Source organism: Camelina sativa, chromosome 6, assembly GCF_000633955.1.
Source record: "Camelina sativa cultivar DH55 chromosome 6, Cs, whole genome shotgun sequence".
Classification (NCBI taxonomy): domain Eukaryota; kingdom Viridiplantae; phylum Streptophyta; class Magnoliopsida; order Brassicales; family Brassicaceae; genus Camelina; species Camelina sativa.
This window is the reverse complement of record NC_025690.1, coordinates 19435927-19447231: the sequence shown is the minus strand read 5'-3', so window position 1 is coordinate 19447231 and position 11305 is coordinate 19435927. Positions and strand designations below refer to the sequence as shown.

Below are 11305 nucleotides of genomic sequence, written 5' to 3'. Positions count from 1 at the left end.
TAGGAGGTGGCCGGTCAAAAATTTCACGTTGATTAACCGTCGGCATTGAACCATGCAGAGGAAGAATTAAGAACTTGCTAGAATCTCCAAGCAGTCTGTTCCCGTTGATTTTCTCAAGCAGTTTCGAAATCTCATCCCAGCCAGTGAGGAAGACAAGAATCGCCCCACCACCTTCATGACGGCAAATATGTTCAAGTGTAGCCTCCACCTACAACATAATTTCCACGTCAGTTCATAACGAGAATCTCCAACAAAATATGATGAACTTCCTGCTGATTTCTTAGCTAAGAAATCAGCAGGAGGTTACCAAGAGAATAGAGCAAAACTCATACCAGATCCACATCAATCTGTGCACCAGACCATGCTTCGAGAGAAAGTCTTGTGGCTGAGCTATAACTTTTATAGTGAACATTGATATCAATATCCTAAAAAAAAAAAAAATACCACTTGGTAAGGCATTCAAAGTAAAACATATTCATGTCTGCTTAAGCATTTGAAGATGAAAAAAGTGTGAAAGTTCAAGCTTGTTGCTGTTCTTTTAACTACTATAGAGCCACTTTTATTCACTGAACCTACAAACATAAACTATTAGCATTTTGGTCTTGAGTACATGGAGACCAAAATGTCTACATTTGCGTGATGTCAAAAGAAAAACAATTCTTAAGGCTAGTTTAATCAGACTAATGAACAGAATGCAATGAATCTATATTCCCAAATGAAACCCTATGCTTTTGGCTCAGATAACATTGGGAAGCATAGTAATACCTCAAACAGAGTAGTCAGGTCATCTTTCTTAGATTCTGAGTCTCTTCTCCTACCTCTCGAATTGCCTTGATAATTCCCTGAATCAGACGACTTAATACTATAGCGACTTTTCTCCAGCACATCTTCTAGGAATAACTCTGCCACAGGGAATGTGAAGCCCTGGAAAAAAGTTAGAAAGAGATTAGTCCCAGGTATCAGATCATAAACAAGACACTGGCTATATGACTAGTCATACCGGGATATGCATCGTTGGAGCGTTCCCGAAATATGTTGAGAACATGTCAGCGTTTATCGTAGCACTCATCAAAATAAGACGCAAATCTGGGCGTCGAGGAAGGAGATCACGTAGTATGATTAGTAGGAAATCCTCATTCATGCCTCTCTCGTGAATCTCATCCACAAGCAAATGGCTTACATTAGTTAGATTAGGATCCTCAATCTGCATTTCAGAAATTGATTCGACACATCATCATGTCAAATTTACAAAGTATACAATATCATAGTTCAACTAAATGTGATGAGTGGATGAGTAGTAGAATAGTTTTATCTTACCAGCCGCCGGAGTAAGACACCAGTAGTGCAAAATAGCAATCGTGTTTGATCAGAACGCTTTGATTCTAGACGAATCTGATAACCCACAGATTCACCAATGGGTTCACCCCTTTCAGCAGATATACGCGAAGCAACCGATATGGCAGAAATACGTCGAGGTTGTGTACAAATTATGTTGCAATCAGCACCTCTTAGGGATGATATTTCTTCCTCCAATATAAATTGAGGAAGTTGTGTTGTTTTACCACACCCGGTCTCTCCTGAAACTACCAATACCTGGAAAATAAACACAGGGCACAGAAATTAGTTCAAAAGATCAACACTGCTCAAGTAGACAGCTTGACAATACTATTTGAGAAGGAGAAAATAGCCGATGGAACACAGAAGAAAAGATTACCTGATTTTCTAAAACAGAATTAAGAAACCCCTCTTTCATTCTAAAAGCAGGTAGCTTGTCTCTGAAAGCTTGAAGTGCTTTTACACTCTCAGTTGCCTGTGTTGAAACCGTTATAAATTGACGTTATGTCCAAATTCTACATATACCATAATGTATACAGTTTACTTTCGCCATATATGTACCTTAAGCTTTTCCTGCCTTTCCTTGAGTACAGCACTGAATTTTTCTTTCTCAAGAGAATCGGGCAATTTGGAAGCAGAATCAGGTCTTTTCAAGCCAAGAGTTGCTGAACGGTCCTGTTGATCTTGAACAGCTGAAGTAGAGGAACTTGAAGACCCTGATTCTTGTGTTGTTTTCAAAAGACTTCCAAGTTTTCTCTCCGTCTCTGTGGACATTGTAATCTACAAGAAACGAGTATATAAGCAAGCGTTCCAGCAGCCACCACATAAGTATAAAATTTTCGTAATAGTCACATTTGTACTACCTCTTTCTGAGTGGATCCATGCCGATCATCAAGATCAGCCCGATAATCTGGTAAAGGAACTTTGCTAACTACAAGAGCCTTCCCTTTATTGTATGCATGGCTTCCTTTCCAAAACAGAATAACAAATCCATGACATATTCTCACCACGAAAAAAACTAAACAATCACTTTTTGACAAACAAACGCATGGGTTATAGATAAGTTTGTAGACAGCATATGTTACACAACAGCCAAATCATGTAAAATATAACATCTCAACCATCACAGAAACAAGATATAACTTATAAAAAAAGGAAGTTGTAAAGAAGATAGACTTACAAGTAAAGACCAAACTGATAAGCCATATCAGAAAGTGTTTGCTGATCTCCCCGGCTAAAATTACGCTTAATTAGCATCTCTTGTTCTCCTCCTGTTTTCCATTGCTCAATCTTGTTCCACCATTCATTCTCATCAAAAACTTCCATCTGCAAAAAATAAATTGATCCCAATTAAGGCCTCCTAATCAAAGATTAATCATCTCTTCAACTAAACCTAACTCAATCTGTGATTCTCCACTAGTGGAAGAAACAAGCGAGGAGCTAAAATCGAGAAGTGAATACGAAGAATGTATCCGACCATAATACCTCAACTTGTTGCTGGCGCAGACGCTCAGCTCTCCACACCGGATCCCACCATCGCTGTTCCCCACGACCGCCACCACCACCGCCACGACCGCCGCCGCCACCGCGTCCACCACCACGACGACCAGCACCGCGACCGGAGGAGGAACCTCCGCCTCGACGACCACCTTGAGAATTAGGACCGTAAGGAGGCATGGCGGCGATATGGAAGAGAGGACGAAGCGGAGAGAGTTTAGAAGAAGAAGAATAAGGAAGAAGGAAGCGAAGCGTGGAGATACAAGAGGAGAGCGACGCTACTTGTTGCATTCGTTCGTAATCAATTCCTAATTCCTAACTGTGAAATATATTTTCTTTTCTTTTTTTTATAATTTGCAATCGCACTGACAAAAAAATTCGCTTGTTGATTTTTTTTTTTTTTTTTTTATGGTAATGAGTTGAGTCATCGAGTGTCACACACTGTACAAGATATACATAGGAGTTACCCAATTTTAAACCTAATTGTAGTTTCAAAGTAAACAAACAAGTGAATGACTGTTTTGTAATCATCTCATAGAAGAAGAAAACAAAAAAAACACTGCCACTTGTTAAGCATTAGAAANCTTGTTGATTTTTTTTTTTTTTTTTTATGGTAATGAGTTGAGTCATCGAGTGTCACACACTGTACAAGATATACATAGGAGTTACCCAATTTTAAACCTAATTGTAGTTTCAAAGTAAACAAACAAGTGAATGACTGTTTTGTAATCATCTCATAGAAGAAGAAAACAAAAAAAACACTGCCACTTGTTAAGCATTAGAAAAAAACATCAGCCAAAAGACATGTTTTGTAATCATCTCCAATAGCTTTTACCATTGCTTCTTAATAACAACACTGCCACTTCTTTCTAATTATTAAACTACTCTCTTCGTTTGCTATTTGTGACATTGACACTCAAAATCAAGCATATAAATCTAACTATGTAACCAAGTGTTTTCTTTGTTTCCTTGTTACCTCATCAGATTTTCATGCCTAATAGCTTATGTTGTAGTATCCGGTCCAAACAAATATGGTCGTAAAAGGCCCATAAATTATTGGTTACCCACAAAAAGAAGAAAAAAATATTGGAAGAGGGAATCAAGCAAGCAACTATCCAACACAAAATTGGCTGCAACAGTTGTCAATTAAATTTAACATTGTTAATTTGAATGGTTGTTAATTATAAAAATCTTTAGAAGTCACGGATTGCATTCATTCTTCACCAAATGAATCTGGATATTATACAAACATAAAAGTATATTATACGTTTTGTCTGTATTCGGGACATGTATTTTACAATATTCTTATCATAGTATACATTAAAATAAACATCATGCAAGCATGCAATGACGCATTATTCATCATTACAAACAACTGTCCAACAGATTGTTTTTCCATTATCAAAGATTTCTTGTTTTTGGCCGTTAAGTTTAAAAGGGAAGTTAATATGTATAGTTTATCTTTGATTTTAGCTAGTTGCAATCTAATACACAAATAATATTTCTGTTTTGAATATCAGGGTATAGTAGATCATAAGTCGAAATCTATATTAATCTTGGAGACCAATGTAATTGCGACCACCAAGTGAAATTAGATGTTAGCATAATCAATGGGCAAAAAGAACTATATTGATTTTTTTGTAGATGGTAAGTAAACTCGATTCATGGTCTTGATCCATGAGACAAGTCTTCCGTCCATTTGAAAAGTTCATAAAGTTTCAAAGTTTTTGAATCTGGAGAAACTAATGTTAAAATAAAATAAATACGCGACTTAGAAAACAAATGAATGAAACTAAACGTTGCTTAGGTGACAAAGTAAGTGATTGGACTTAAATAATCCTAAATAAAGATGATAATCAGACGTACATAAACAACAAGATTAATAATATGCGTAGCGACGAAGACGTTGACTTCAAACTAAATCAGCGTAAAACTTCTGTGATCTTACCCACTGACCCATCCTTACATTCCTAAATCAAATCTTAATTCATTACTTGTCAATATGTAAAGGTTTCAGAGTCTTTACACCATGTGATATATTTTTGTATTTAATCTTAACGTACGGTTATATATAGATTGATGATGACTAACTATCTATCGGTTTTATTGGCCACACACAAATGAACAAAACCAAATCTCGTGCAACCAACCAACCATGCTAATTCAAATTATACGAGTGAATCTAGGAGCTTTTAATCATATATAGTAGCAAAACAACAATTAATGAATCAATATATGTGTTATACAATTTACTAATACAAGTTTTAGCAAGTTTTTGATACATGGATTATTTAATAACCACAAGTCACACCATTCTTGCTTTGACAAAGAGCTTTCTTATCCTCATTCACATGCATTTCCTCCCTTTGTCTCTCTCTCACCGTTGACTTTTGATAACCCCAAGATGCTTCAGTTTACATTGTGTTATATCAAATTGGCTGACCAAACCTCTCCATTATTTCTCTTCTTCCTCCAAAACCAATTAAACAAAACCATCAAGCCGCAGCAGCCATGAACACCTTCCAACCACCGCCACCGCCACCTCCGGGGATGCCTGACTATAACGGGCTCCTCGGTCCAGACAACATAGGAGGATTCAGATACGGAATCGGAGTCTCCATAGGAGTGCTCCTCCTCATCACCACCATCACCCTCACCTCTTACTATTGCACACGTAACCAGCTTTCTTCTTCACCTTCACGAACCAATCAAGATTCAACACGTATCCATCACTATCACCACCATGTCATCATAGACGTCGTACCTGGTCTTGATGAGGACACTATTCAGAGCTACCCGAAGATCCTGTACTCGGAAGCGAAAGGCTCGACAACGGCCTCGTGTTGTGCCATTTGTTTAGGAGACTACAAGGGAAAACATCTTCTGCGGCAGCTACCAGATTGCAACCATCTCTTCCACCTCAAATGTATTGACACTTGGCTTAGGCTCAATCCCACGTGTCCCGTTTGTCGGACTTCGCCGCTTCCGACTCCTCTTTCCACTCCCCTCGCAGAGGTTGTCCCCTTAGCCTCCTCCGTCGCCGCCACAAGGATGCTCTAATTATTTGTTTATTTTATAACCAAAAAGATTCTTAATATCGTAACCCTGACTAATATATCTCCGGCTTAAGCTCTCTTTCAGTTCTTCATATAATTCCTTGTAAAGTTTTTAAAAAAATTTTGGTCACTAACTGATCGTCGATCGATCATGTATTGTATATATATATAAATTCATTGAAGCCGAAGATTCGTAAGAGAAAGGGAATTAAGGGTAAAAGTTCGCAAATTTGTTAGGTTAGTTTTTTTCTTTTAGCAATGTGAACGAGTTAATTTCTACTACATACGTACCAAGAAAGGAAAAAAAAAAGTCGTCTTGAATATAGTCGAGAGCGAGGCTTGAAATATGTTTCTTTTGGTTTGTATTGATCATTTAAATATTTGAGAAGTCAAAGAAAAAGAGGGAGTCGAGAACAAGTTGAAACTTATAAATGGAGCTAGTCGAATCAATTAGGCGTTTGATCATCAGTCTGACAATATATTTTCTCAATCATCGTTTTATTAAAAAGAACTTAATTTAGCAATCTTGTTTGTCCGTATTTAAAATACATAATCAAAAACATAAGCACTACGCAGATACTTAACAGTGTACATATCTGTCTTATTTGATAACCGTACGTAATATGAGATAGACTCTTCTTTGAGGACGTTAAAAAAAAAAGATATAAAGACGTTGATCAAGAGAAATAAACTTCAGGATAAAGAAACATTATACCGCCGTTTAGTGTATAATATTCTTCACAAACATTAGGATAAAAATTTTAATGTACTTCAATTTTAAAAAATAGCAACTTGACTATTATATATTTTTTAATAAATAGTTAATATATGAAAAATAGAACAATTCCCAAAAGCCATAAAATTGATTACCATATATATTAGAAAAAAAAAATCAGAAATACTTGAGCTGTAGTAGTTACTAGTTAGTCAATAATCAATTCGAGAAATACACAAAAATTTAGTTGCAATTCTACTAAAATCTACTAAGCAATGTCTAAAAGAAAAACAAAAATATATGCTCAAGTCGGTTTCCGGTTCAGATTGATAAATTTGACAATTCTAGTTTGGTTTGATTTGGTTAGGATGTACGCCGACTCTTACCTCTGGTTCACCGGTAAGTCGGTTTCACGAACAAAAAAAAAAATAAAAAAAAAAGGAGAGACTATAAAAACACAATCGGAAGCTTCGAGTTTTGCTTGAGGAAAAATCCATACACACAAAGAAGAATCTCACCGCGAAATCATCAGCTATGGGTTGGGTATGGGTCGACGATTCGTCCGCAGCTAAAGCCGGCAAAGATCTCACCGATCAACCGCTCGGAGATTCCACCGCCGCCGATGACAATTGCTCCACCACCACGGTTGTAAGATCGCAGTGCAAGACGGAGGAGGTCGAACCCGGGAAGTTCGTCAGGAAATGCGATAAAACCGAGGAGGTTCTTCGCCACTGCCTTGGCAAGTGAGTCTTTCGCATCTTTTTCTCGCTCTTCGGAATTGAACCTTTTTAGGGATTAGAGTGACAGAGTCGTAAGCTATGATGTTTGATTTATTGGACTAAGTAGTTAATCGTATCTAATGTAATAAATATCAAATTAGGTCTAAGTTGTTTATTCAGGATGAGTGAGTGTGTTGGTTGATTTATGGGCTCTGAATTCGAACTTTGAAGTTCAAGCTAATAGGTATGTATAGTTTCAAGATTGATTCTCTCTTATTTTACAATTACAAAGGCTGGGATTGGGATTAACTAGCATATGGTTGCGTTTATGCTTTGGAATGGCTACATTTTGTGTTTTTTTTTTTTTTTTTATAGGCGTTCTGCCTCTGATTTGAGCTTATCTTCTGGTCACTTTGAAATGGTGCTTTCATGTCTCTTTTTTAGGTCTGAGTTTGAGATTTGCCTAGTCACATAAATGTTCAAGCCTTTGTTTGTACCTTTCACTCTGAGTTTGAGATTTGCCTAGTCACATACATGTTCAAACCTTTGTTTGTACCTTTCACTCCTTTATGAGTTATGATCACTTAATTGATTTTGCACTGGTTTTTGTATTTTAGGCCCTCTGAAGTCGTTCAATCCAACACAGAGCACACAGAAGAGGATGTGACAGACCAGATGGTGGGGAGATCAGCTCTTCCGAATCTGTTTGAGGAAAAAAATCCACTTCACTTCCCTGGACTCCGCAGCGATGTTGACGCCATCAAACGCCATTTCTTTAGCGGAATGAAGAGTTTCTTTGAAGCGGCTGAAGAGATGTCAAGCAGCTTATTTGATATCATGGGAGACCATAATAACCCAAGCACCAGGAGAGGGATACCCATTGAAAACCATCCCAAGATAGAGGAGCACCGCAGTGACCATAATGCCCCTAAACGGTCACACTCCTCTGGCGAGATTGATCTCTCGGGCTTGGCCAAGGACGTTTGAGAAAAAAGGTCGTCAGCTTCTTCTTCATTCATCTATCTTTGGCGTGTATAATCTTTAAAATTTAATGTGTGACTTTCTAAGAAGCGTATGGGGGATTGTGGTCTAATGTTTAGCGCCTTAGCGGCTTGCACGTTTTTTTTATCTATCATACTATATTACTTATCTTGGTGTTATGTTTGTCTTTTTTTTAATCATACCAACCAATATATTTAACTTGTCACTTTTGTCTCAAAAAGTTATCTTACATTTATATATATTAGATCTTGCCTATAAATTCGTACATAAAGGTCAAATATATGGAGTGGAATTAAAGATATGAAATCTAACCTTACGTTTTCTGAAAGATTGGTTACCATTTTTGTGGCATGGAGTCATTTAGAATGAAACATTTATTTCGGTCTTCCATTTAGTTTGAAGATATATTTCTTAACAACTTCGGAAATTTCAAAGGACCGAACTGTTAACGAATGTATTCACACAGACACTAAATAATCTATTAACACAGCCTCACACAGAGTCATATGTTAGATTTTGGTTAGAGGAGAGAATCAAATAAAGTTAATTTAATTAAGAAAAGCTAAAAACCCTAATAAATCCCCCAAAAAAAAAATCAGTCACGACGTGAGACCCAATTCGTTTTCGTCAAAATCATATTCCTTCTCAATTCCCATTTCATTATTCTTATATTTGTTCTTCGTCTTCGTTTGTGTATTGTGTGAAATGATTCGTAGGATCTTGTGGTAGTTTTGATTAAATTATTGAGCCGACCTCGAGATCTTTCTCCCTTAGATCAGAATTCAAATTTGGGAGATTTATATCTGTGTTTCTTCATGGAAGTGGTTATGGTGTTAGACAGGAGAGATCTTTGTCTCTATGAGATCAGATTTAGGGTTTTCTCCCTTGCGTGAAAAGGAAGAAAAAGGGAGTTTCTTTAATCTTTATCTTTTTATTTGCGTTTCTTTTGTAGACTATATTGTATAGCGTAAAGTTGATCTTGGGATTTAGAGTTTTAGAAATGGGGAATATATGTGTTCATATGGTCAGCAATTGTGTTGATACGAAATCGAATTCATGGGTTCGTCCCACGGATCTCATCATGGATAATCCCTTGAAGCCACAGCTCCAAGACAAGCCTCCTCAGCCAATGCTTATGTACAAGGATGATAATAAACCTAAGCTAAATGACACTCATGGAGACCCTAAACTACTCGAGGAGAAGGCCAAACCTGATGCGCTGAAGCAAACGAGTCAGGAACAAGAAGGAAGGATGAGTGAAACGACAAGGAAGTGCAGTGAAGAAGAGCACAAGAAGCGAGCGGTTGGGATCGCGTGTGCTAACAGCAAAAGAAAAGCTCACAACGTCAGGAGACTGATGAGTGCAGGGTTGCAAGCAGATTCAGTGTTGAACACCAAAACAGGGCATTTGAAGGAATACTATAACTTGGGGAGCAAGTTAGGGCACGGGCAATTTGGGACGACTTTCGTCTGCGTGGAGAAAGGAACAGGGAAAGAATACGCGTGCAAGTCTATCCCGAAGAGGAAGCTAGAGAACGAAGAAGACGTGGAGGATGTGAGAAGAGAGATTGAGATTATGAAACATCTCTTGGGGCAACCAAATGTGATCTCTATCAAAGGAGCTTATGAGGACGCTGTGGCTGTTCACATGGTGATGGAACTGTGCAGAGGAGGTGAGCTGTTTGATAGGATAGTGGAGAGAGGGCATTACTCTGAGAGGAAAGCTGCTCATTTGGCTAAAGTCATACTTGGTGTGGTTCAGACTTGTCATTCTTTAGGTGTGATGCACAGAGATCTTAAACCTGAGAACTTTCTCTTTGTCAATGATCACGAGGATTCGCCTCTTAAGGCAATTGATTTCGGGTTATCCATGTTCCTCAAGCCTGGTATGTTTCTTACAGAACAGAGATTTTGTTATCTTCTCATATAACAAAATAGATGTTTTTCTGAGATTTCTATTGTTGTTTAAAGGAGAAAACTTTACGGATGTTGTTGGGAGTCCATACTACATTGCACCTGAAGTTCTGAACAAAGATTACGGTCCAGAAGCAGATATATGGAGCGCGGGTGTGATGATTTACGTGCTGCTGTCTGGTTCAGCTCCGTTTTGGGGAGGTAAGATTGCTTTCTACTTTGATCAAAAACTATATGTGTGTGTGTTTTTGGAGGTGTTCACATGTATGTTTGTTGCTTCAAGCAGAAACGGAAGAAGAAATCTTCAATGAGGTTCTGGAGGGTGAGCTTGATTTGTCATCAGAACCTTGGCCACAAGTTTCTGATAGCGCAAAAGATTTGATTAGAAAGATGCTTGAAAGAAACCCCAAAAAAAGACTCACTGCTCAACAAGTCTTGTGTAAGTCCCTATAGAATCATTAAACTCCATAACTTGAGCAGATATGGAACTGAATCTTGTTTTTTTTTTTATCAGGCCATCCATGGATTAGGGATGAAGGAACTGCACCAGATACACCACTAGACACAACTGTGTTGAGTCGCTTGAGGAAGTTTTCAGCAACAGACAAACTCAAGAAGATGGCTTTAAGGGTACCTTATACAAAAAAAAGCTTTTTATTTTTGTTCCTTAGATGGTTTTGATGAGAGAATCTCTGAATTGTTAGTGTTTCACTTGACAGGTGATTGCAGAAAGACTTTCCGAAGAAGAGATTCACGAGCTTAGAGAAAGATTCAAGACTATAGACAGTGAGAAGAGCGGGCGAGTAACCTACAGAGAACTCAAAAGCTGTCTGGAAAGATTTAACACAAATTTTGACAACTCTGACATCAATAGTCTTATGCAAATGCCAGTAAGCTAGCAGACACTAGTACTGTCTCAATATATATAAGATTCAGTGAGTATAAGTTTGTTTCATCGTATAATCTTACATATTGGGATCTTTCTTTTAGACGGATGTAGACTTGGAAGACACCGTGGACTACGAGGAATTCATAAGGGCGATTGTAAGACTGAAACAATCACATGA

The 11305-nt window shown here is 37.7% G+C and overlaps 3 protein-coding genes and 1 pseudogene across 3 annotated transcripts in view; 3 read left to right on the top strand and 1 right to left on the bottom strand.

Annotated features, from left to right (window-relative positions):
• The window catches only part of LOC104792366 (DExH-box ATP-dependent RNA helicase DExH1-like), a gene marked incomplete in the record, with an annotated part of 6060 nt that extends 2908 nt beyond the window's left edge, over nucleotides 1–3152 (bottom strand). The window contains 10 exon segments of the mRNA XM_010518496.1: nucleotides 1–208; nucleotides 333–425; nucleotides 766–924; nucleotides 1001–1204; nucleotides 1318–1593; nucleotides 1715–1810; nucleotides 1897–2115; nucleotides 2199–2298; nucleotides 2516–2661; nucleotides 2821–3152. Of these exon segments, the coding sequence (XP_010516798.1) occupies nucleotides 1–208; nucleotides 333–425; nucleotides 766–924; nucleotides 1001–1204; nucleotides 1318–1593; nucleotides 1715–1810; nucleotides 1897–2115; nucleotides 2199–2298; nucleotides 2516–2661; nucleotides 2821–3123 (1804 nt within the window).
• LOC104792365 lies at nucleotides 5156–6076 on the top strand (annotated as a pseudogene).
• LOC104792364 lies at nucleotides 7057–8529 on the top strand. Its single transcript, XM_010518495.2, has 2 exons — nucleotides 7057–7346; nucleotides 7940–8529. The coding sequence occupies exons 1-2, from the start codon at nucleotides 7138–7140 to the stop codon at nucleotides 8307–8309; spliced, it is 579 nt and encodes a 192-aa protein (XP_010516797.1). The 5' UTR covers nucleotides 7057–7137; the 3' UTR covers nucleotides 8310–8529.
• On the top strand, nucleotides 8934–11300 carry LOC104699258 (calcium-dependent protein kinase 25; the record flags this gene model as incomplete). Its single annotated transcript, XM_010414589.2, has 6 exons — nucleotides 8934–10210; nucleotides 10296–10439; nucleotides 10525–10677; nucleotides 10753–10868; nucleotides 10958–11128; nucleotides 11229–11300. Coding segments are annotated over exons 1-6 (1542 nt in total), but the record flags the coding sequence as incomplete, so codon positions are not given.

Excerpts from the sequence above, each read along its gene's own strand:
- LOC104792364 (XM_010518495.2), top strand. The coding sequence starts at position 7,138 with ATGGGTTGGGTATGGGTCGACGATTCGTCCGCAGCTAAAGCCGGCAAA. Across the intron at positions 7,347-7,939 it reads CTTCGCCACTGCCTTGGCAA|GCCCTCTGAAGTCGTTCAAT; the intron begins GTGAGTCTTTCG and ends TTTGTATTTTAG.